Source organism: Ranitomeya variabilis, chromosome 2, assembly GCF_051348905.1.
Source record: "Ranitomeya variabilis isolate aRanVar5 chromosome 2, aRanVar5.hap1, whole genome shotgun sequence".
Lineage (NCBI taxonomy): Eukaryota > Metazoa > Chordata > Amphibia > Anura > Dendrobatidae > Ranitomeya > Ranitomeya variabilis.
Genome location: NC_135233.1, coordinates 127288578 through 127314301, shown reverse-complemented (window position 1 = coordinate 127314301; position 25724 = coordinate 127288578). Strand labels below are relative to the sequence as shown.

The 25724-nt window shown below is 45.8% G+C and overlaps 1 protein-coding gene across 1 annotated transcript in view; it reads right to left on the bottom strand.

The window, feature by feature from the left end:
- The window catches only part of LOC143804656 (interferon-induced, double-stranded RNA-activated protein kinase-like), a 114689-nt gene that overhangs the window by 40446 nt on the left and 48519 nt on the right, over window positions 1–25724 (bottom strand). The window contains exons 6-8 of the mRNA XM_077282953.1: window positions 24419–24477; window positions 16554–16629; window positions 3943–4040 (exon numbers count right to left, since the gene is read on the bottom strand). Of these exons, the coding sequence (XP_077139068.1) occupies window positions 3943–4040; window positions 16554–16629; window positions 24419–24477 (233 nt within the window). The remainder of the gene's footprint in view (window positions 1–3942; window positions 4041–16553; window positions 16630–24418; window positions 24478–25724) is intronic.

Genomic DNA, 25724 nt, shown 5'->3' with positions numbered 1-25724 from the left:
CGGCCTTTCTAAGCAGCACAGCAAACACCCTATAAGGCCGGTTTCGCACGTCAGTGTCTCCGGTACGTGTGGTGACAGTTTTCTCACATACCGGAGACACTGACACACGTAGACCCATTCAAATGAATGGGTCTATGCACATGCCTGCGTGTTTTCACGGACCGTGTGTCCATGTGCAAAACACGGAGACATGTCCGCTTTTCTCTGGCAGCATGGTCCGCAAAGCGTTCAGCACACGTGCACACGGAGAACAGTGTGCACACGGAGAACAGTGTGCACTCTCCTCCGTGTGCACGTACCGCCACAGGAGAAACGGCGCTACAGTTAATGTCTCCTGCGTGTGGTGCTGAAGGCGGCATTCATCCCTTCTGTCCTGCTCGGCTGAAAGCAACGCTTGCAGGAGAGAAGGGATGAAAGATCAATATTTTTTTTGTTAAAAAAAGTTTGGGGTCACCACGTGAATGCTCACACAGGACAAGCTGCCGCCGCTGAGAGGAGGCATCGCGGGAGCTGGGTGAGTATTTCTTCTGCAAGCGGGCGGGCACACGGGGGGTGGTCCTCGGGCGGCACACAGCTGATTGACTGATGTGCCACGTGAGCACACGGACACGGATAACTCCGGTACCGTTTTTTCCGGTACCGGAATTATCTGGACATGTGAGACTGGCCTAAGACCCTATTTTTTGATCAGTATTTCATCAGTATTTGTATGCCAAAACCAGGAGTGTCCCAGAACATGTGTCAATATTTCAATTAAAGCTTTTCTCTGTAAGTTCCACTAATAGTTTTGGCATACAAACATTGATGCAAAATACTGACCAAATAATGACATGTGAATGAGGTATTAAGAAGGAAAACACTTGTTTGTCAAGTGCAATGATTTCTAAGGTGGCATAATACTTGATGTCTTATGTGCACAGACTGATTGTACGGCCAATCATTTTGTGTGGATACAGGTGTGTTCAACCTGCCGAAAGAGACCCTTAGGGTATGTGTCCACGTTCAGGAAACGCTGCGTTTTTGACGCAGCGCTGAGCCGCAGCGTCAAAAACGCAGCGTCCAGATGTTACAGCATAGTGGAGGGGATTTCATGAAATCCCGACTCCACTATGCGTTAAAAAACGCATGCGTTTTTGCCGCGAAAACGCACATGCGGTGCGTTTTTTCAGAACGCAGCATGTTGCTACAATGAGCAAAATACGCAGGAACACCGCAGGTGACCTGCCAGTGACCTCAGGTGCATTTTTGGTCAGGATTTTACCTGCATAAAATCCTGACCAAAGCCTGAAGCAAACCTGAACATGGACACATACCCTTAGGCTATGTGCACATTTTGTGGTTTTTACTGCGGATCCGCAGCGTTTTTGGACGCTGCGGATACGCAGCAGTTTTCCATGTGGTGTACAGTACAATGGTAACCTATGGAAAACAAAAAACGCTGCGGTTTTCATTCCGCAGCATGTCAATTCTTTGTGCGGAATCTGCAGCAGTTTGGCACCTGCTCCATGTTAAAAACCCGCAGGTGTCGAAAACCGCAGTGGAAACTGCACAAAAAAACGTGATAAATCCGCAGTACTTTTTGCACTGCGGATTTCATCAAATCCGCTGCGGAAAAATCTGCAGCAGAATCCTTAAAGTGTGCACATAGCCTAATATATACCGCAGACTGGCTTGCATGTAGTTGACTGGCTTTGTTTTAACAGCAACAATCTAAACCCAGTATTAGTTGCTTTTAAAGATATCTCCGGGATTATCTTTACTTGCAGACTTCATATAAAACAAGCCTGCTGATGACATTGCGGAAAACTTTGATAAGTAGCCAGGATTTCTACATAGTTTGCAAAGTTTTACAATTGCTGTAATAGAAACATTTATTACATTTAATGACTTCCTCATAAGCAAGGCATGTGATTTTACATACACATATATGGTATATTCTTACTGCTCCCACACTGGAAGTCTATAAGAAATCTATGAGAAAAAAAAAGTTGAGAGCGGGACACTCGTAATTTAAATATTAGCCTCCTAATGGCCAGGCATTCAAGGAAATCTGTCAGAGACCCTGATTCCAGTGATGTATCACTTAGCTACTGGGTGCAGTAGTTAAGATAGAGTCATGGTTCTTTCTGCTGCAGATCTAGCAGAGCTTAGTTGTTGAGCTGTGTATAACCCGCTCACACCACAGTTTTCTGTGTACATTGTATAGTGACAGAGAGCTGCTAATCAGTGATAGAGGAGTGGTTGGACTAGGATGTGTGCCGCCCCAGCCGGGCCACTGCGGTTACGGTACTGGGTCACGACGGTTCCAAGTGCTGGTCGAGTCCGACCGGGGGCGCATGCCAGTCTTTGTCAATTGTGGAGGTTATTTATATTAATTAAAACGTTTGTGACGCCAGTTGGGATATTTGGCCTGGTATGGCCGGTCACTGATGAGGGTCCCTGGGAGTTAGATTGTCATGGACAGTGACAGATTATTATTATTATTTATTATTATAGCGCCATTTATTCCATGGCGCTTTACAGATGATTAACCCCTTCCCAACTAGGGTTGGCTCCCAGGGAAGTTGGAGCAGGAATGGTGCAGCAGAGAATAATCAGCATAGACAGGGTAATGATCACTTTGCACCTTTTACTGAAGTTTGGCAAACAGTTCCAGAAACTTCCATACAATTCACATACAGGGTTTTGGTCAGGCCTGCATGGTGAGAGTTCAGAGTTCTATGCTGTGACATAGTGTAGCCTTCCTGCTGCTTAAACCTCTGGTAAACGATTCCTTGGATCCCCAGGGGTACAAGGTAAACAGTTACTGGATCCGTGATCTCTTCCAACAAGCAGGCAGCTCAAATCCTGTGGAAACCACTTTCTCTTGTAGCAAAGTGTCCCTGATTCTAAGCACTACTGAGCTCCTGGGCAATAATACACTACTGCACTACTGCTCGTTATATAAAAAACGAGCAGTCTTTCAGTTTATCACGAACCCTGGAAGTCTCTGTGCTCTTGGGACTGATACCTTGCCTCTTGCAGCTTGTCCTGGCAGAGAGAGCACCCTCCTCTTCTCTGCACATGGCAACCTCTCAGAAGCACCTCCTCCCCACTGAGGGATCATGCACACTTCCTTGTTCACACAGAAGTGCACAATCTTACAGTAAGGCTATGTTCACACGATCCTTTTTTTGATCCTTTTTTTTTCAGGTCCTTTTTCCATGCAGGGTACAGTCCAATGTTACTCTATGGAAAACAAAAACCGCTGTGCCCACTATCCTTTTTTTCTCAGGCAAATCCGCGAGCATTTGCCTGCAGAAAAAAAGAAGTACCATGTCACTTCTTTCTGCGGATTCAGCTCCTGTTTTCAACAGGCACCAATAGGAAAGTGCTGTTGAAAACCCGCAGAGGAATCTGCAGAAGAAACTGCAGGAAAATCAGCAGTGCAGTTTTGCACTGCGGGTTTTCCAAATCAGGACCTGAAAAAAAAAGGATCAAAAAAAGGATCGTGTGAACATGGCCTTAGGGATTGGGTAAAATGTGTGAATACAATTATAACAGCAGAGAACTTAGCCTTCACCATAGCTGGCAATACAGATAAACTATATTACATGTGCAGGGTTTACAGACACGGGCACCACAGATGCACGAGGCCAGTTGTCCTATAGTGATAAAACAATGATTGTACTGAAACAGCAAAACACAGTCCAGTAAGAGGCACATCACTGTAATCAGGGTCTGTTCCACTACACAACTCCATCATAGTGCTCTCACACCAAAAACCTGATGACAGATTCCCTACAACACTTTCATTCATTAAAGCATTCTTACTGTGCATGATTTTTTCGATACCTCCCTAAACTTTTGCACAGAACTGTGTATATAGAGAGAGAGAGACAGAGAGAGGTCTTGGCTTTGGCATCTTCTAAAAAAAAAAAACATAATTCATGCTTCACTTACTGTTTAATTTGACCTGTTACACTTTGTCCAGTATACAAGAAGTCAAATGTCCAGTTACGCTTCTGACAGAAGTGATTGAGTATTGCAAAATACGTATTCTGGCAATATAAAATTCACAATTAGAATCAGTTGTCAATGTTAATATGTGTCAGATTACCAATTTCAGATATTTCCTACATGAAGTGGATGTATTTTATCACTGGTTTAATTTCCTGATCAGACATACACTCTAGTAACCAACCAACCAGTAAGGCCGGCGTCACACTCAGCGTATGTAAATACGGTCCGTTTTTTACGGCCGTAATACGCAGAAAAGTCCCCAAAATAGTGATCCGTATGTCATCCGTAGGCAGGGTGTGGCAGCGTATTTTGCGCATGGCATCCTCTGTATGTAATCCGTATGGCATCCGTACTGCGATATTTTCTCGCAGGCTTGCAAAACCGACATCTAATGGATTTATGTGCTCAAATGTTCGTTAAAACATATATACAGTGTATATATATATATATATATATATATATATATATATATATATATATATATATGTCATTGAGACACATACATTATATATATATATATATATATATATATATATATATATATATATATATATATATATATATATATTCTGTATTTATATTTAATTCAGCACTACATATGTGAAAAGCTGGTAATTCAATTGCCGGCTTTTCATTTCTCCTTCCCAAACCCGACATGATATGAGACATGGTTTACATACAGTAAACCATCTCATATCCCTTTTTTTTTGTATATTCCACACTACTAATGTTAGTGGTGTGTATGTGCAAAATTTGGGCACTGTAGCTTGTAAAATAAAGGGTTAAATCGCGGAAAAAATTGGCGTGGGCTCCCGCGCAATTTTCTCCGCCAGAGTGGTAAAGCCAGTGACTGAAGGCAGATATTAATAGCCTAGAGAGGGTCCATGGTTATTGGCCACCCCTGGCTACAAACATCTGCCCCCAGCCACCCCAGAAAAGGCACATCTGGAAGATGCGCCTATTCTGGCACTTGGCCACTCTCTTCCCACTCCCGTGTAGCGGTGGGATATGGGGTAATGAAGGGTTAATGTCACCTTGCAATTGTAAGGTGACATTAAGCCAGATTAATAATGGAGAGGCGTCAATTATGACACCTATCCATTATTAATCCAATAGTACGAAATGGTTAATAAAACACACACACATTATTTACAAGTATTTTAATGAAATAAAGACACATGTTGTTGTAATATTTTATTAGACTCTTAATCCACCTGAAGACCATCGTCCTGAAACAAAGTTAAAAAAACAAACAACAATATTCCATACCTTCCGTCGTTATGTCCCACGATGTAAATCCATCTGAAGGGGTTAAATCATTTTACAGCCAGGAGCTGTGCTAAAGCAGTGCTCGTGCCTGTAAAACCCCAGGTACTGAATGGAAAACAGTTTGATCTGTAGTTACCTTGAGTCGCGGTGATGCGCCCTCTGCTGGATGTCCTCATATGAACTCAAGCGTGAGAACTTTTCCAAGGCTCCAGTTCATGAGGACATCCAGCAGAGGGCGCATCACCGCAACTCAAGGTAACTACAGATCACCCTGCTTTCCATTCAGTACCCAGGGTTTTACAGGCAGGAGCGAGTGCTTTAGCACAGCTCCTGGCTGTAAAATGATTTAACCCCTTCAGATGGATTTACTTTGTGGGACATGACTGATCATCAGAAGGTATGAGATATTGTTGATTTGTTATTGTTACTTTTTCACAGAACGAGGGTCTTCAGCTGGATTAAGAGAATAATAAAATATTACAACCTGTGTCTTTATTTCATTAAAGGACTTTGTAATAATGTGTGTGTGTTTTATTAACCATTTCATACTATTGGATTAATAATGGATAGGTGTCATAATTGACGCCTCTCCATTTTTAATCTGGCTTAATGTCACCTTACAATAGCAAGGTGACATTAACCCTTCATTACCCCATATGCCACCGCTACAAGGGAGTGGGAAGAGAGAGGCCAAGTGCCAGAATAGGCGCATCTTCCAGATGTGCCTTTTCTGGGGTGGCTGGGGGCAGATGTTTGTAGCCAGGGGGGGCCAATAACCATGGACCCTCTCTAGGTTATTAATATCTGCCCTCAGTCACTGGCTTTACCACTCTTGCGGAGAAAATTGCGCAGGAGCCCACGCCAATTTTTTCCGCCACTTAACCCTTTATTTTAGCACCTACAGCGCCAAAATTTTGCACATACACACTACTAACATTAGTAGTGTGGAATATGCAAAAAAAAAGGGATATGAGATGGTTTACTGTATGTAAACCATGTTTCATATCCTGTCGGGTTTGGGAAGGAGAAATGAAAAGCCGTCAATTCAATTACCGGCTTTTCTCTCTAATACCGGTGCGTATTTCTCGCAGGTCACACTGCTGGTCCATGTGTAATCCATATTTTTCTCGCCCCCATAGACTTTCATTGGCGATTTTTTTGCGCAATACGGTGACAAACGCAGCATGCTGCGATTTTGTACGGCCGTACAAGACCGTATAATACGGATCAGTAAAATACGGCTGATAGGAGCTGGGACATAGGGAATCATTGGGCCGTGTGTTATGCGTATTTTACGGACATAGTTTATGCGCTCATACGTCAGTAAAACTCGCTAGTGTGAGGCCGGCCTTAGGTTGACAAAGGACCAGGCAGGTCTGAAACATGTTGCCTGGGATTTCTTCTCTGCCTTTTCAATTTTTGTGTTGGATCAATAAAGTATTTTTTGTAAGAAGATGTGAGTGCTGGTTATTGTATGGACTGTTGCTTTTACTGGAGTATTTTGGCGTGCATCTCGACAGGTGAGCCGATTGCTCTTTTTCACATTGTCTAATATAATGGTCACCTGCCAATAAATAAAGGGGTCCAATTTACAAATGAACTGAGAAGTCTTCACTAGAAAATGCCTGTAAAGAGCTCTGATGCATATTCCACCTAAAATCACCTTTTTGCTGACATAATGAAAGGTGACCAACATAGGATTCAGCAGCTAAAACCACCACGGAGTCTTCAAATTATGGGAATGTGGTGCTCTACACAACACCGGAATTGGCGTCAGTCAGAGATATTGACATGTCGAAAATGCAATGTATTAAAGGGAATCTGTCAGGCAATTCATGCTGCCCAAATTACCGTCAGCATGAAGCAGAGCCTCACCGCACAGCTGTAGAAGATATATTATACTCAGAATCTCTCCAGCACTTCAGAGATAATATATTGTGAAAATTTGTCTGGAAACCTGTTATGGACTGGTAATTTAGGAGCAACATGCGACTAGCTCTGAGCAGGTGGTAACTATACTGACCGCAGTTCCTGATCTTAACACAACACTAGAAGTAGCTGTGGGATGTTCCTGTCTCTCCCTAGACACCTCGTCACAGCCTAAGAGCTAACTACCCCTAAAGGTAGAAACAGGAAAGCTATCTTGCCTCAGAGAAAATCCCCAAAGGATAGGACAGCCCCCCACAAATAATGACTGTGAGTGGAGAGGGAAATGACATACGTAGAATGAAACAAGATGTAGCAAAGGAGGCCACTTCTAGCTAGATAGATAGTACAGGACAGACACTGTGCGGTCAGTAATAAAAACTTGAAAAAGTCCACCGCAGAGAATGCAAAAATCTCCACACCTGACTAAAGGTGTGGAGGGCAAAATCTGCTGCCCAGAGCTTCCAGCTTAGCCGAATAGATCCATACTGATAAGCTGGACAAATGAGAAAAACATAGAATGTGCTGAACAATAAAGTCCACAACAAGTGGACTGCAAAAGGACAAGCAAGGACTTATCTTTGCTGAACAGGTCAGAGTGTCAGGGAAATCCAAAAGAGCCGTGACTCCAAGCAGGAACAATTGACAACTGGCATTGATTGAGGGATAAGGCCAGACTAAAATAGCCGAGCCAGAAAGACGATCAGTGGAAGCAGCTGCTGATGCTAACTCCAAGAAGTAGCCATACCACTCAAAACCACTGGAGGGAGCCCAAGAGCAGAACTCACAAAAGTGCCACTTACAGCCACCGGAGGGAGCCCAAGAGCGGAATTCACAACAGAAACCATAGCTGCAGACAAGACAAGACCAGCTCAGCCCCGCATGTAAAATAGAGCTGGCTACGGACTTTTAAAGTATGCTGGAGCATTTCAGGCTGTAATATACCTGGCTGCAGTTGTGCAGCCTGGCGGTGATTTACTGCGGATTTTGTTAATAAAGTTCTGCCACTGTCCCATTAATTTACAACAAACCCATTCAGGTAAATGATACCAATTTTCAATCTAATAAGTTTCAGTAACAAAATCTGCAAGGAACGAGGATTGTAATGCAATGCTGGGACTGGCCGTCAGCTCTCCCAATTCAAGCCTGACATCTGCATAGAATTACAGTATTGTGTTGCGATCCTTGTCCGAGTTATATGGGCATCTGACTCTTCCCTTAGGGTATGTGTCCACGTTTAGGAAACACTGCGTTTTTGACGCAGCGCTGAGCCGCAGCGTCAAAAACGCAGCGTCCAGATGTTACAGCATAGTGGAGGGGATTTAATGAAATCCCGTCTCCACTGTGCATTAAAAAACGCATGCGTTTTTCCCGCAAAAACGCACATGCGTTGCGTTTTTTCAGAACGCAGCATGTTGCTACAATGAGCAAAACACGCAGGAACACCGCAGGTGACCTGCCAGTGACCTCAGGTGCATTTTTGGTCAGGATTTTACCTGCATAAAATCCTGACCAAAGACTGAAGCAAACCTGAACGTGGACACATACCCTAAGGGTACGTGTCCACGGTCAGGAAACGCTGCGTGTTTGACGCTGCGTGGGGCCGCAGTGTCAAACACGCAGCGTCCAGATGTTCCAGCATAGTGGAGGGGATTTTTTGAAATCCCGTCTCCACTATGCGTGGAAACCCGCACGCGGCGGCCCTGCGACTCCGGACATGCTGCGCGTCTTTTCAGATCGCAGCATGTGCGTGCTACCTGCGGCGACGCTGCGTCGCCGCAGGTAATATCACAGGGCCCTATGGCGAGGGGTGCGATGATCCCGGTCCCGCTGCGGCGATACCGCCGGCCATCCTGAACGTGGACACGCACCCTAAGGGTATGTGTCCACGTTCAGGATTGCTTCAGGATTTTGTCAGGATTTTATGCAAGTAAAATCCTGACCAAATCTGCACCTGAGGTCACAGGCAGGTCACCTGCGTTGTCCTTGAGTTTTTTCTGCAATGTAAGGACATGCTGCGTTCTTAAAAGAGGCGCCGCATGTGAGTTTTCTCGGGTGTGCCGCATGCGTCTTTTAGTGCATAGTGGAGACAGGATTTCATGAAATCCCCTCCACTATGCTGTAACATCTGGACGCTGCGTTTTTTATGCATGCTGCTCAACGCTGCGTCAAAAACGCAGCGTTTCCTGAACGTGGACACATACCCTTACAGTCCTTTATTGTGGGAACTGGAAACTCCACCAGCATCATCTTCTGCCATGAGATACAGTATATTTAGATGAAATTTTCGTTAAAAGATAAATATGTATTTGTTGTTTAAAGGCTATACTACTGCACAGTATGAACAAAGTACTGGATCTCAAGCTTTGTTCCCACTGGCATCATTACTTTCTTTTTTAGCAGGTGATGAAACTGTTAACATCTGTCATGATCTGATTGAAGGATCAGTCATGATTCATTAGCGTTTTATCTTCTGACTTTCGCCTTTTTTTCATTCAATAGATTAGTGCAGCATACTATGTTATTCTGAAATCATGAAAGCATGACGGAAAAGACTAATGCAAGTGTGAACACAGCTTTAATTAAAAGGAATGTTTCTGATCTGACCATATTGTTTCCTTTAACAGGGTGATCCCATAATTTAAGATGCAAAACATAATTTTAAAACACATAATGACCAACTACCCTGGGCTTTAATCCCACCCTATTGTAAGTTTACGTTGCAGGGTTAGGCTGCCGTCACACTAGCAGTATTTGGTCAGTATTTTACATCAGTATATGTAAGCCAAAACTAGGAGTGGAACAATTAGAGGAAAAGTATAATAGAAACATATGCACCACTTCTGTATTTATCACCCACTCCTGGTTTTAGCTTACAAATACTGTTGTAAAATACTGACCAAATACTGAACGTGTGACGGCAGCCTTAAAAGTTTCTGGAATCTAGTTGAAAAAGTCAGGTACCTGGCTATTAGACACAGCCAGGGACACTAGGTAAAGGACAGAAGAGGCTTCTACCTTAATTTATATGTACCCAAAAAATGACACTAAAAAAAAAATAATACAGTTTCTCACACCTAAATCCAAGCCTCATATAGCCGCATCGGTCAAAAAAAAAAAAGTTATTGCTGCTTAAAAGAGGAGAGGCAAAATAAGAAAAAAAAGTTAAAAAAAAATGTACCCTTCATTGAGGCCCTTTCTGGCCTGGTCATTAAAGGGAACCTGTCACCACGTTTTTGGAAGATGGGATAAAAATAGCGTTAAATAGGGGCAGAGGTGGGCGTTACATTAGTGTGTTTGTTATGCGTTTATTACCCACCTAAGTTGCCGAAATACCTTTGCAAAGTCTCCGTTTTCGCCTGTCAATCAGGCTGGTCTGGTCAAAAGGGCGTTGTCTTCCCCCAGATTTTGCGTAGTTTTCCGTTGGTGGCGTAGTGGTGTGCGCATGCCCAAGGTCCCGAATCCTCTGCCAGGGGATTTAAAAGAGCGCGCTGTTCGTTTTCATTGGTGATCGGTGGGCGCGGCCATCTTCCTTTGGCCGCGCGTGCGCAGAAGCGGCGCTCTGCTGGCCGCGGCTTCAGGAAAATGGCCGCCGCGATATCCATCTGCGCACGCGCGGCATCCCGCGGCCACCTAAATATTTTCTCTACAGCAAACGCTGCTGCAGGGAAGATATGAATCGCGGCTTCAGCACCATGTGGGGGGGACAGCGCTTACTGTAGCGCTGTCTCCTGCACGCACACGGACCCCAGACGGAGAATGTCCGTGTGAGGTCCGTGTTTTACGCGGACCCATTGACTCTATTGGGTCCGTGTAAAACGTGCGCTCCCACGAACACTGACATGTCTCCGTGTTTGGCACACGGAGACACGGTCCGCAAAAAATCAATGACATCTGAACAGATGCATTGATTTTTATGGGTCTACGTGTGTCAGTGTCTCCGGTACGTGAGGAAACTGTCACCTCACGTACTGGAATCACTGACGTGTGAAACCGGCCTTAGAAGATTTGTGGGCAGCCCTGCAGTATCCAAACAAGGACTCCATATCATATCTTTTCAAATTTGCGAACAGTTAAGTTTATTAGTCTCCTCTTTCCAACCAGATTATATTGTTTATGTTTAGTTGTAGTTCTCCAATAGATGGAGGTTGTGTGTCTAACCAACGAAATGCAAGAAGTTTACGGTCTTGAAATAAGATATGAGAGATACCTACAAATAGGGGCAAGTCAGGAGGATCCACTCCATCTACAAATAATTCCAATATATATATACGGCGATCTGTTAACAATTTCACTCCATACACCTTTTCTATCAAGGAGATGGACTTCCTTTCAAAATGTGCCAATCTGCCTATATTCCCACATCATATGCATCAGATGTGCTCATCAATCCCACACCTGGGGCATGCTGCACCATGGAAATATCCAACTTGTATAAAAAAAAAAAACGTGGAGTTTTGTATACTCCACAAATTAAATGTAGTTCAGAGAGCCTTTGGGCCTCACAGTGAGATAATTTGGGAACAGTTTCTAGAATCTCTCTCCATTGCTCCACTGATATAGGGCCTACATCTGCCTCCCATTTAGCTTTAGCTGTCAGAGGGTGATTATCCAGTTGGGATGATAATAGTCACTTACATATGGTGGAAATTAAACCCATTGTATGACCTGTAGAAGCAATAGTATCTATTAGGGCAGAGGTCCCCAACGTTTCCGACCTTGAGAGCCACATTCAGCGCTGACAGAGGGTTGTGAGCCACATCCAGCCTTGAGAGAGGGTCGCGAGCCACATTCCAGCTCCCTCCCCCCTCACAGTAGTGGCAACCAAAGCCCCCATTACAGGCATAATGGTAACCAAAGCTTTTCCACAAAAATCAACCACCCCAAAGCAGTATGCAAAGATCCAGTCCAGGGGTTTCTACAATACCCCCCATCCAGTATTCTCCTATAAAGTACTCCCAAGACACTGTCACATCTGGCTTCAAATACCTCCTTTGACAGGTGGTGTCATCTTGTCTCCAGCGTACCATACTTAAATCATCTCAAAACCCCTAAGACCAGTTCATGTGCATCCAGATCTGCTCTTCTGTGCAGGGCTGCTCACAAAATTCTCAATTTTCAGATGTGCTCTTCATACCTGTTTGCTATAACTGGAGCTAATGGACCAAGCTGACAGACAGCCGCGAGCCACAATTCATGGGACCGCGAGCCACATGTGGCTCCCGACATACAGGTTGGGGACCCCTGTATTAGGGGATGATGTTGTATGCTAAGATCCATCAGACCCGATTGAACATGTCTGATTTGTAGGTATTGGTAAAAAGTGTTACCTGATTATACTCACCCAGGGGCTGTCCTGCTGCGGTTCGGTCAGATAGGCATTGCGGTCCGGTCTGGGGCCTCCCATCTTTTTATGATGACGTCCTCTTCTTGTAGTCACGCTGGGGCTCCAGCGCAGGTGTACTGTCTGTCCTGTTGAGGGCAGAGCAAAGTACTGCAGTGCGCAGGCGCCGGGAAAGGTCAGAGAGGCCCAGCACCTGCGCACTGCAGTACCTTGCTCTGCCCTCAACAGGGCAGACAAAGTACGCCTGCGCCAGAGCCGAGGCAGGAAGACAAGAAGAGGACGTCATCGTAAGAAGATGGGAGGCCCCGGACCGCGACGCCCATCGTACCGGGACCGCCCCTGTGAGTATAATCTAACCTCTTTTTCTCATCTTTCAGGATACATTTGGGGCTTATCTACAGCATTACAGAATGCTGTAGATAAGCCCCTGATGCTGGTGGGATTAGCTCACCTTCGATTTTGGGGGTGACAGGTTCCCTTTAAATTGCTCTTGGAGCTGTTGAAAACTTGTAAGGACAGAGTTTGTATATAATTCTTCGACCGACCAGATCCCTTTTTTGCTCCCTTTAGAAAAACCCTTTAACTTTGATACTTCGCTCAAATTGGGATTATACCATAGTGGTGTGTATTTGGTGAATCACTTAATAGCTATAAGTTTCTTTCCTCCGCCCCACCCTTTATAAACTAACGCCAATGTGGGAGTAAGAGGATTCCCTCCGGGAGAAATCCCAGACTCCAGAGGACACAGGGGTGAGGCTCATTTCATATTCTGCAAAATAAAAGCACCAGACTTGCCCATGTCATCTCTATTTCCCCATCCATGGAGGTGTTGTACAGTATTTGGGATGCAATAAAATACAGCCATGGATCAGGAATGGCTATTCCACCCTCATCCCGTTGGAGAGTTTGTAGTTTTATTCGAGCATGCCGTTTACGCCATGTTAATTCCCTGAACATGATTTGTACTTTACAAAACATGGGAGGAGGAAGCCAACAAGGAGCGCTATGTAGCACTTATAACAATTGTGCCATAAGGATCATCTTGATAAGATTTCCTCTACCTATAACTGATAACAGGAGTTTCGGCCATGCGTTCACCTTAGTTCTAAATTCATCTAACAAAGGGTCTATGTTTGATGATCCATATTCTTTAGGCTTGGTGCTGACAGTTGTTCCCAAGTATTTAAACTTCTCTACAATTTGTAACGGAGATTGTTCCACTATTGGAGAATGGGCAGAGGATCTACTGGCATCAGGACAGATTTATTCCAGTTAATTGATAAACCTGACAACCTTCCGAAGTCTGTTATGATTGACATTATTGGACTGATAGATAAATCTACGCTACCTATAAAAAGGAGCATATCATCTGCATAGAGACTCTCTCGCCCATCTCTTTCTCCACATTTAAACACGGTAAAATATCTTGACTCACTTAGGCGACATGACAAGGGTTCAATAGCCAGGGCAAAGAGAAAGGGCAACAACGGATATCCTTGTCTAGTGCCCCTCTGTAATTTAAAGGTCTCAGAGACTTGGCCATTCACTGAAACTTTAGCAACCAGGGAGTGGTATAACAGCCGGGTTCCAAAGGCCATCAAACTGCCCATAGGTAACTCCAGGCACCTGTAATTGTGACTGTCAGCCAGCCCTAAAGCCGATGGCGCGATTACAGCTGCCGATGGTGACTGAACCAGCGCCAGTGCTGCCCCTGTGACTGAAACTGGAACGCTGATGGAGAGAATAAAGTTTGTTTTCTCCCCGCAGCGTTGGGCTATGTGCAGGTGTCAGCCAGCACTATTAACCTGCAGATTAACCCAATATCTGCAGGTTAATAGCATTTTTTCTGTTTACAGGTTCCCTTTAAGGGAATGGTTATGGTGCCCCTTGGTGTTCTTTTGATTCCTGCCCAGAATATTCACCTAGTATATTGCATGATAGTGAGAAACTGGGTTGCCAACTATTTGTAATCTGGGCTGCGGACATGGAAACATTAGGTGGGTATTTGGAGAGGGAATTTAAAGAACACCAGGTGCCATAACAACTATGCAACTGCATTGTCTAGACACAAGAACTTTGTTATAAATTATTGTCATTTACAAACTGTTTGCTTTCATGTAGCTTAAAGGGAATCTGTCAGTGGGTTTTTAATATGTAATCTAAGAACAGCATGATATAGGGCCTAAGAGCCTAATTACAGGGATGTTTCACTTAATAGGCTTTGTTTTGTTAATTCTATAAAATCAGTGTTTTATCAGCAAGAGATTATCACTATAGGACAAGGTGTCTCTGCCTCCTAGTCAACTATACCCACGACCCACTCACCATGAGTTGCAGCTTTCCATCGATGTACTGAGTACATAGAAAGCTACCAATCAGTGGTGTGAGCTCTGCATTCTGAGCACTGCTGCTAGATCTGCAGCAGAGAAAACAGTTATTGTATCAAAATAACTGCATGCAGACCAGTAAGTGACATATGACTGGATAGGTATCTGCCCCTACTTCACGCTGCTCTTCATGCTTATGTAGCGCCCCAGAGTCCTGGTCATTGCAGTAATGTCGTTCTTCCACCAGGGGGAGTGATATTACGTCTGAAGGCACTAAAGGAGATCACTTTACCAGGTATCACAAACCATACACCACACTTCACACTCCAGTCCACCAGGGGGAGCTACGCTCCTATCTATTAGGGCACTCCTTACAATTAGGTAAAACTGGTGGGCTGGATAGGAAGTTAGGCAGAAGCTGACTGGGCTTCACCCAGGCAGCACCCTGTCAGGCAGACAGAGGGGAAGGAGGAACATCAAACAGCTGCAGACAGAGGGGTCCCTGACAGGGGAGGGATCCTGTCAGAGGCCTAGACAGAAGGCCACGGAGCTGCGCCTGCCCCACGTGCGGCAGCATCCTAAGAAAGGACACGAAAGAGAATTGTACTGTAGAGGGTGAGAAACGAAGTCATAGCACAAGGAGAGGAATCCAGAAGGAGTTCTGCCCTGTAATAGGCTGCCTCCGTCTGAGGCGCAGAAGCCGGTAGCTGGAACACCGAGGAAGCAATAGTCTCCAAGCCTTGCTTCAGAGACCGGCAGGACAGTTAATTCCACGTTAGCTGCCCGACCTTATACCCAGGAGGCACGGTGGCAACTTGTGGGGGCTGGGGCGTGCTAGAGTCCCTGTAAAAAGCCTCAGGCCAACCGTCATACGGTTTTATCCTATCCATACCATCTGGGGGACAAAGAGAAAGAGAAATAACATCTAGAACACCAACATCGGTTGTGAGGACCTTACCGAGAAGCTCAGCAGGGAGGTACTACAACACACAGGCGCTAGAGGAAGGCTACTGACTTCCACCTGGATAAGGGGACTCTGGATTTGCCCTCAGACCGGCCGGACTCTGCCTATCCTGTGATCTGGTGCTCTGGACTGTGGACGCTGAAGCCTTCTGTACAGGTAAAGAGACTGCAACCTTGTGTCCTCGTTCTTCACTGCACCTCACACCATCCACCATCCACACTCTGGGAAGCCCTGGGGATACACTTCACCTGTGGGAAGGTATACCATCTAGCTGCCATAACATCACCCCAGCGGACCCCTCATAGCAGCATCGGTCAACCTGACCGAATACCACAGGTGGCGTCACGAACATTATCCCTTTAAAGACCTTTTCCCCTTTTATCAACGGACGTCACTAGGGCCACGGACCGGGTCAGCCACCGTGACATCCCCACTGAGAACCGAGGGACCCGGCTCAGAGTGCCCCTAGCCCTTGGGGGCGCTCCACTTACATACCAAACATCTGGTGACCGATTCCCTTTAATAATGTAATATGAATTAGTAAGACAACCCCATTAAAATCAGCACTGCAAGTAATTTACTATCCAGCCAACAAAACTAAGAAAATAATAATAACCTACAAGCTTCATAAAACAATACACGTTTATTAATTTGCTCATCATGGGAGAACACAGCTCCGTAGATGATAATAATTTCTACTTGTTCATTCTCTTGGGAATACCTCAGAAGCTGTAGATGTTGAATCAGAGAATCCATTTTCAGAAAGGCTTTTGTTACCACTTATGTCACCACAGGCACTAAAAAGAAATATTAATTGATATTATTAATCTTTACGAACACTGTTATTTTTTACTTTTGTTATTTGTGATGGATAGGTGGACTGACTCACGCTGATATAATGCCTTGACTTGTAGGTCTGAATGAAGCCCTGTCCCCTTTCAAGAATTTGGCCTAGAGCAGCGGAAACCATTTATAAGTGATAAAAGTTATTGTGCAAATATGGCAACAGTTATAATTTCTGACTTTTTCCCACCAGAAAACTGTTGTACTACACTAAGAAGATGGATGTTTTGCCCACATTTCCTCTTGAAGGTATGTGTATTAATGTGATGTGATATGCAACATGTTTAATAATGTGTTATTAGTGATAGGTTGTGTTCTGCCAAACTGTAGGGAGAGCTAGGCTTTATGATTGGGACGAGCCCAGAGTTTGAGAGGCTCAAGTAAAGGGACAGAGGGAGTTTCCGGTCAGGGGTCAGATAGGGCCCAGCGTGCATCAGAAGCAGACCTATGGTCTGACAAGAGAGCAAAAGCCGCATGAAGTGGGTGACCTTGAAGTGAGAGGACATCGAGGCAACGGCTAGCGAGATCCAGAGAAGAGACGAGGAAAAGTGATAGACAAAGTGAGTGATTTAGCATAGATGGGATCCAAGGCAGAAGACCTAGTGGTAAAATACTGAGATTGCAAGCTTAAAGAGGTAACGGGATGCATCAAAGTAGGGAATACGAGAAGAAGAAAATGCCCCCGGCGGTCGTTCGACAGCGTCGGCAAGCAGAGAAGCTAAGTAACTGCCATAGAGGCAAAGTAGCTCTCCTAAGGGAAAAAAAAAAGATGCGGAATCACGGGTTGAGAATTAGGACTCTTGATTACTGAACTGTAATGTCATTATTGGGGACAAGGGAAGCTCCTGAAGCACTGTGCTGAGTTGTGGTGAAGGCAGAGGAACAAACTGAGGCAGAATCATGTGAGTTTAGAAAGTAAAGAATGAAGGCGTATAAAACATGTTCCGTGGGTTAAGAGAAACGTCCATGAAGATTTGTACCCGCTATCCTCTGTACATACTCCTCCCCGCTTTATGGTTCAAGAAAAGACAGTTTATTTTTAAGTGGTGGTCCCTCTCATTGAACTCTATAACATTTGGTCCTGGCCAGCCGCCACTGGCACCATGCGGCCTGCAAAGGCGTAGCGCTCCTGTAGACAAAGTTCACACACCCAGCCAGGACCTTCATATTCATGTAGCAAGCTGAGGCGTGAAAAATTAGTACCTCACCCATGGTTACCACCCTGCGCCACGTTGCACTACAATGAACAATTCCCCCCAATTTTCCTGTGAATACGAAAATTCTGCACAAAAATTCAGAAAGGGAATCTGGCAGCAAGTTTTTGCTATTTAATCTGAGAGCAGCATAATATATAACATAGGGCTAGTGAACCCGATTCCAAGTTTTTTGTCACTCATTAGGCTGTAGTATCAATACAATAAGTGGTGATGGGGTTGGGGAGCTACATTTCATTGCTAGGATCATGAATTCACAGATGTACTACTCTGTCTTGAAACAAAGATTCTACTATCACTCCGTATCCTTTGTAGACATTCATAGGAGGTCATATAGAATACTATACGTAGTAGTTTTTGATGTGGGGTGTATTCATTTTTGCATCATCTAATTTGATAATGTTGTTGGTGATTGCTATGGTATATTTCCTATCTTATCTACACTAGACTCCAGAAAGTGTATATATCATTCAGGAAAAGCTGGGTGAAGCATAAGGAAACCATTAAAATAGGGATTTTTGTGTACTCGCTGTAAAATCCTTTTCTCCGAGCCACTCATTGGGGGACACAGGACCGTGGGTGTATGCTACTGCCACTAGGAGGCTGGTACTACGTATATACAAAAAGGGTTAGCTCCTCCTCTGCAGTATACACCACCCACTGGCTCCGGATAGAACCAGTTCAGGGACCAAGCAGTAGGAGATTAACAAAAATTAACCGTAGGTACAACATGTCAAAACTATAACACTCATCATAGGCAACAGGCCAAAAGGGAGAGTGCTCTGTCCCACAGTGAGTGGCTCGGAGAAAAAGATTTTACAGTGAGTACACAAAAATCCCTATTTCTCCTTCGCCATATTGGGGGACACAGGACCATGGGACGTCCCAAAGCAGTCCCTGGGTGAGAAGTAACAACATAACAGAGTAAAATCCCGGCACCTGCTAGCCAAAGATGTGCTACCGCTGCCTGCAAGATACGTCTACCCAGGCTCGCGTCTGCAGATGCCTGAGTAAGGACATCACAATGCTTTGAGAAAGTGTGCAGGCTGGACCAGGTCGCCGCTTTGCAAACCTGCTCCGCAGATGCTTGATGCTGAATGGGCCACGAAGCGCCTACCTACCGAGTGGAGTGTGCCTTGATCCCCACTGGTATCGGCTTGCCTCTGACGCTGTAAGCTTCTTGAATAGTCGACCAAATCCATCTGGCTATTGCAACTTAGAAGCGGCCAATCCCTTCCGGAGTCCCGCCGGGAGCACGAACAGGGCATCCGTCTAGCAAAAAGGTGCCGTCCTAGATATGTACTTCCTAAGAGCCTTCACAAGATCTAAGGAATGAAGAGCCTTTTCCACTCGGTCAACCGGAGCAGGTCAAAACGAGGGAAGCACGATATCCTCATTAAGGTGAAAAGAAGACATCACTTTAGGAAGGAAGTACAGAGACGGTCTGAAGACCACCTTGTCATGGTGAAAAACCAGAAAGGGAGCTTGACAGGAAAGAGCTGCTAACTCTGAGACTCTTCTGATTCAAGTAATCGCTACAAGGAAGACAACCTTCAAGAAAAGGAGAGATAGAGATATACTGCAACGGCTCGAAGGGAGACTCCTGTAGGACACCCAGGACCAAATTAAGGTTCCAGACATCTAGAGGCACTCTATAGGGAGGTACCATGTGGGGGACTCCCTGGAAGAACGTTTTCACCTGGGGTTTGGAAGTGATCTTTCGCTGGAAAAGGACGGACAAGGCCGAGACCTGCCCTTTGAGGGAAATCGGCGCTAGACCCAAGTCCAGACCAGACTGAAGAAATTCCAAAATGGTGGGAATGTTGAAATTAAGCGGAGGACGACCTCTGCTTCTGCACCAGTCGAAGAAGATTTTCCAGATCCGATGATAGATACGCACCGACACCGGCTTTCGAGCATTGATCATGGTGGAAACTGCTTTGCGGGAAAAACCCGCTTGAGTCAGAACCCAGGATTCAATGGCCAAGCCGTCAAACACAGGGACCCTGAGTTCTGGTGGTAAATCAGACCCTGAGAAACCAGATCCGGCCGATCTGGGAGTCGCCAAGGGACGTCTGCAACCAACTGAACGAGTTCTGCGTACCACGCTCGGCGTGGCCAGTCCGGGACAATGAGAATCACCAGTACCCCCTCCGCCTTGATCTTCCTGATAACCTTTGGAATCAAGGGTAAGGGAGGAAACAGATATGGAAGACGGAAACGACTCCAGGGGAGGACCAGCGCATCCACCCCGATGTGGATCTGGCCACAACTCGGGTACCTTGGCATTGAACCAAGAAGCCATCAGGTCTATGTCCGGAGTCCCCCAGCGAAGTCAGATCTGATGGAAAATTTCCTGATGGAGAGACCACTCTCTCAAGGCCAGGCCCTGACTGCTGAGGAAATCTGCAGCCCTATTTTCAACTCCTGGAATGTGAATGGCCAATATGACCGAGTGGTTCCTTTCGGCCCAGCGAAGGATGTGTTCCACCTCGCGCATTGCGGCTTAGCTGCGAGTGCCCCCTTGATGATTGATGTAGGCCACAGCTGTGGCATTGTCCGACTGGATACGGATGGGGCGGCCTGCTAGGAGATGATGAAACCGACGCATAGACAATCAAATCGCTCGGATCTCCAGGATATTGATGGAAAGACGAATTCTTGTGGGGACCAACTCCCCTGGGCAGTGTGATGACGAAAAACAGCTCCCCAGGCGAAGAGACTGGCGTCGGTCATGACAACTAGCCAATGGACTGGGAGAAAGGACTTCTCCTGAAGGAGGGAGGACCAAGAGAGGCTAGAAGCTGGCATGGGAGGATAGAAGCTGGCATAGCCTGATCGACTCTGCTACATAGGAGCGATGCTCAGATCGCTCCTATGTAGTAGAATTGCTGCATTGCTATGAGTGCCGACCACAGGGTGGCGCTCACAGCAATCCGGCATCAACAACCATAGAGGTCTTCAATAGACCTCTGGTTGTCATGCCGACGCATCGCTGACCCCTAACCACGTGACGGGGTCGGAAGTGCTAGTTAAATGCCGCTGTCAGCGTTTCACAGCGGCATTTAACTAGTTAATAGCGGTGGGTGGATCGCGATTCCACTCGCCGCTATTGCGGGTACATGTCAGCTGTTCAAAACAGCTGACATCTCCTGGCTTTGATGCGGGCTCACCGCTGAAGCCCACATCAAAGCGGGGATTCTGACCTCGGACGTACTATCCCGTCCGAGGTCAGAAAGGGGTTAATGGAAGATCAATCTGGTAGGGACAGCAGAGTCTTGGATGATAAACGCGATATGGGAGGATCCACTGGAGGAGATTCCGTCCATTGTTTGCGGAGGTCAGGGAGAAAGGATATCTGGTCTCCAACAATCTCTGACCTGCAAATAGTGTTGAGCGATACCTTCCGATACTTGAAAGTATCGGTATCGGATAGTATCGGCCGATACTCGAAAAATATCGGATATCGCCGATACCGATACCAATACAAGTCAATGGGACTCAAGTATCGGAAGGTATCCTGGATGGTTCCCAGGGTCTGAAGGAGAGGAAACTCTCCTTCAGGGCCTGGGATCCATATTCATGTAAAAAGTAAAGAATTAAAATAAAAAATATGGATATACTCACCCGTCCGGCGGCCCCTGGACCTTACCGCTGTTAACCGGCAGCCTCCGTTCCTAAGAATGAGGAGTTTAGGACCTTAGATGACGTCGCGGCTGACGTCGCGGCTTGTGATTGGTCGCGTGACCACTCATGTGACCGCTCACGCGACCAATCACAAGCCGCGACGTCATCGCAGGTCCTAAACTCCTCATTCTTAGGAACGGAGGCTGCCGGTTAACAGCGGTAAGGTCCAGGGGCTGCCGGACGGGTGAGTATATCCATATTTTTTATTTTAATTCTTTATTTTTTACATGAATATGGATCCCAGGGCCTGAAGGAGAGTCTCCTCTCCTCCAGACCCTGGGAACCATACACTGGGAACTTCCGATTCCGATTTCCGATATCACAAAAATATCGGAACTCGGTATCGGAATTCCGATATCGCAAGTATCGGCCGATACCCGATACTTGCGGTATCGGAATGCTCAACACTACCTGCAAAGCATTTGTCTGGGTGCTCCCTATGTCGCTGAACTATGTCCTGGAACTCAGGGTGATTGGCAAACACCCTATAAGGACATTTAGTCCTTTTAAAAGACACTGCAGTATCCGTGTGTGACGAAATAGGTTCTTCGTCGACCTGCAGTGACTGGTTGACAGCCTCAATGAGATGATCCACAGTAGCCTGATAACCTGGGGACTGTAGGTCAAGGGGCCCATCCGACTCAGATTCAGAGTCATGTTCGCTGTCCACTCCTGGAGAGGGAGAGCGAGAAACAGAGCTAAAGGACGCTGAAGCGCCAGAGGGCCTGGGGGACGAGCTATGTACCCGCTTCCTCGATGCCTGTCTGTGCCTTAAGCGAAGACGGCCCCTGCAGGCCGATGGTTCCCCTGATGTAGGGGAATTCTCTGAGACCGACAGATTAGCGGTCATGGTCCTGGAAGGATCCTGGAGGGACTCGATGACCTTAGTCAAAGAAGCCATAGATTGCGAAAGTGACAAGGCCCATTCAGGGGGACTGGTCACCATGGGTTCGGTCACGGTGGGAGGCGCCTGAGCACATTTGGGATCGCAAGCCTGACAGAGTGGAGCAGTATGCCCCCCCAGGGTAGGTTGTCTGGCTGTGGCCTGGCTCAGAAGAGGGTACATGGAAGTGACACTCCGTGTTCCTGTCTGTTGCTGGTGCGGGGAGATCAGCGCCCTGAAGGGAACCGTCACCCCTACAATAGCTCAGGCCCGGCATCCCACGTTGCAGGAGAGGATACTGGGAGGCGACACTCGCCGTGCTCGCCTGTTGTTGTTTGGGGGAGATTGGCCCCTTGAAAAGGTCCGATGCCCCAGTCTTCCTCTTGCGCAAAAAAGTAAAAAATATATATATAAAAATATAAAAGGTATGGTCTGAATAGCAGACCCCAATGTGCCTCCTACGGACACTAAGCATGAACTGGTTCTATCTGGAGCCAGTGGGTGGTGTATACTGCAGAGGAGGAGCTAACCCTTTTTGTATTTACCTAGTGTCAGCCTCCTAGTGGCAGCAGCATACACCCACAGCCCTGTGTCCCCACGGTCCTGTGTCCCCCAATGTGGCGAAGGAGAAAAGTGAATAGCACTAGCAGAGCATAGCTTGATTATGAGTTTGGTACCTTCAGATTTTGGCCAGGATTATTATGGAATGATAAGCAGGATGAGTAGTGTAGCTTGTATTTCTCTTCATGGTGTGGTTTTATCTGTAGCCCTAAGTCATTCCAGGTGTTGGCTTGATTCATTACTGGGTTTACAAAGTAGTTTTAGGAAAACTATCTGAAGAAATAGATGTGACTTTTGAACAGACTCTGTTACTAAAATCACCTAGTCTCCAGTTTGTGTTATTGGTATGAGATAATACATTGTTTTCGTTTCTTTTATAGATGGTTGGTAGTAGGCAGCCTATATTGTCAGGAAAGCTAATTTCTAGATAGTACTCAGCCGAGCAGGCGTTCATTTGTGTGTTTTGACTACAATGCAGACCAGCTATGAAAGAAATCTGCCCGACTAATCCACCTGTCCCCTCGCTATTCCCCGGCCTCTCCCCTCTATCAATCCCTTCACTGGCTCCCCATTACCCAGAGACTCCAGTACAAAAGCCTAACCATGACGTACAAAAGCCTAACCATGACATACAAAGCCATCCACAACCTGTCTCCTCCATACATCTGTGACCTCGTCTCCAAGTACTTCCCTGCATGCAACCTCCGATCCTCACAAGATCTCCTTCTCTACTCCCCTCTTATCTCCTCTTCCCACAATCGCATACAAGATTTCTCTCGCGCATCACCCCTACTCTGGAACTCTCTACCACAACATATTAGACTCTCACCTACCATCGAAACTTTCAAAAAGGGCCTGAAGACCTACCTCTTCCGGCAAGCCTACAACCTGCAGTGACCACCGATCCACCAAACTGCTGCATGACCAGCTCTATCCTCACCTACTGTATCCTCACCCATCCCTTGTATACTGTGAGCCCTCGCGGGCAGGGTCCTCTCTCCTCCTGTACCAGTTGCGACTTGTATTGTTCAAGATTATTGTACCTGTTTTTATTATGTATACCCCTCCTCACATGTAAAGCTCCATGGAATAAATGGCGCTATAATAATAAATAATAATAATAATAATAATGAGCGAGTGTGTGTAAATCAATGCTCTCTGGTGTAGAGGTGCTTTGGCATTCCACCCCACCCCACACAAGAATGCACTGAGCAGGAAACTACAACACAGGTCAAATAACAAAAAGAACGCTTGACGAGTATTAAAATCTCATCCTAAGTCTGAAAGGTGGACCCTCAACTTCCAGTAAGTGAAGGCACATCCTAGCAAGAAAGGAAAACCCCTTTTAAATATTGTAAGTTCACTAGCCTTTAATTATATGAACCAAAAAATAAGTACCTTCCAGAGAGAGAAGAATTTTCGGAACCAGAGCAATCTATGAAAACTTCAGGTAAGTCCTAGGAGAAAAAAAATTAATTAATGTGATCATCAAAAATTAATATATCCAAATATATACTGCATTATTAATTCCAGTGAACTGTAATGTGTGTGTGTGTGTGTGTGTGTATATGTGTGTGTGTGTGTGTGTGTGTGTGTGTGTGTGTGTGTGTGTGTGTGTGTGTGTGTGTGTGTGTGTGTGTGTGTGTGTGTGTGTGTATGTATATATATATATATATATTATATATATTTATATTTATTTATTTATATTGTGAGGCTGTGACCCCTGTTACAGCTAGGGGGCGCTGTTTGAGCTCCCCAGAATGCGCATGGAGGCGTATGAAGGCCGTAGGTGTGCATGGCAGTCACAGGTGTAGCTGTGATTGCAATGTGTGGCAGTAACTAATGTCACAGGTAGCGGTCGCTGTGTGTTCTCCCCAGGTTGTGCATGCAGACAGATGAAGTCCATAGGTGTCCATGAGAGTCAGGGATTTCCAGTCTGGGTTTTACATGTGGCTGAAAGTCACAGGTTTGTGTGTGTTTAAAAGCCCTGCAGTAAGGGGTATGGGTGTGTCAGGTGTGTGAGGTGCATGTCAGTCCTGTGAGAGAGTCCTGTGCCCGGAGGTGGATGTCCTGTGCCCGAAAGAGACAGATGTGGACAGTCCTGTGCCCGGAGGTGGATGTCCTGTGCCCGAAAGAGGACTAGCATGTGTAGTGTCTGCAACATATACGGCTGTGTGAGTAAAGAGACTGTGATACAGCGATGCAGGACACCCACGAGAACTAGTCAGAAGAGGGCTGGCGTGTGTAGTGTCTGCAACATGTAAAGCTCTGTGTTTGGAGACTTTAATGTGGCGTGCGGTCGCCCAGGAAAACTGGACAAGGGAAGTCTGGCCTGTTTAGGGACTGCAAATCTAAAGCCATATGATATGTATTGCTATGAACTGGTGTTAACTGAACACTGATAATATACACTGAAGTTATATGCATTTGTGTGAATTGGACTTTAATGCTAAGAGGAAACACATTAAAGAGACTTTTGTGTTGGAACTTTGTGGGTCACTGCCTCTTCACTGCATACGATGATACTGCAGCCTTACTATATATATATATATATATATATATATCTATATATATATATATATATATATATACACACTCACTGGCCACTTTATTAGGTACACCTGTCCAACTTCTTGTTAACACTTAATTTCTAATCAGCCAATCACATGGCGGCAACTCAGTGCATTTAGGCATGTAGACATGG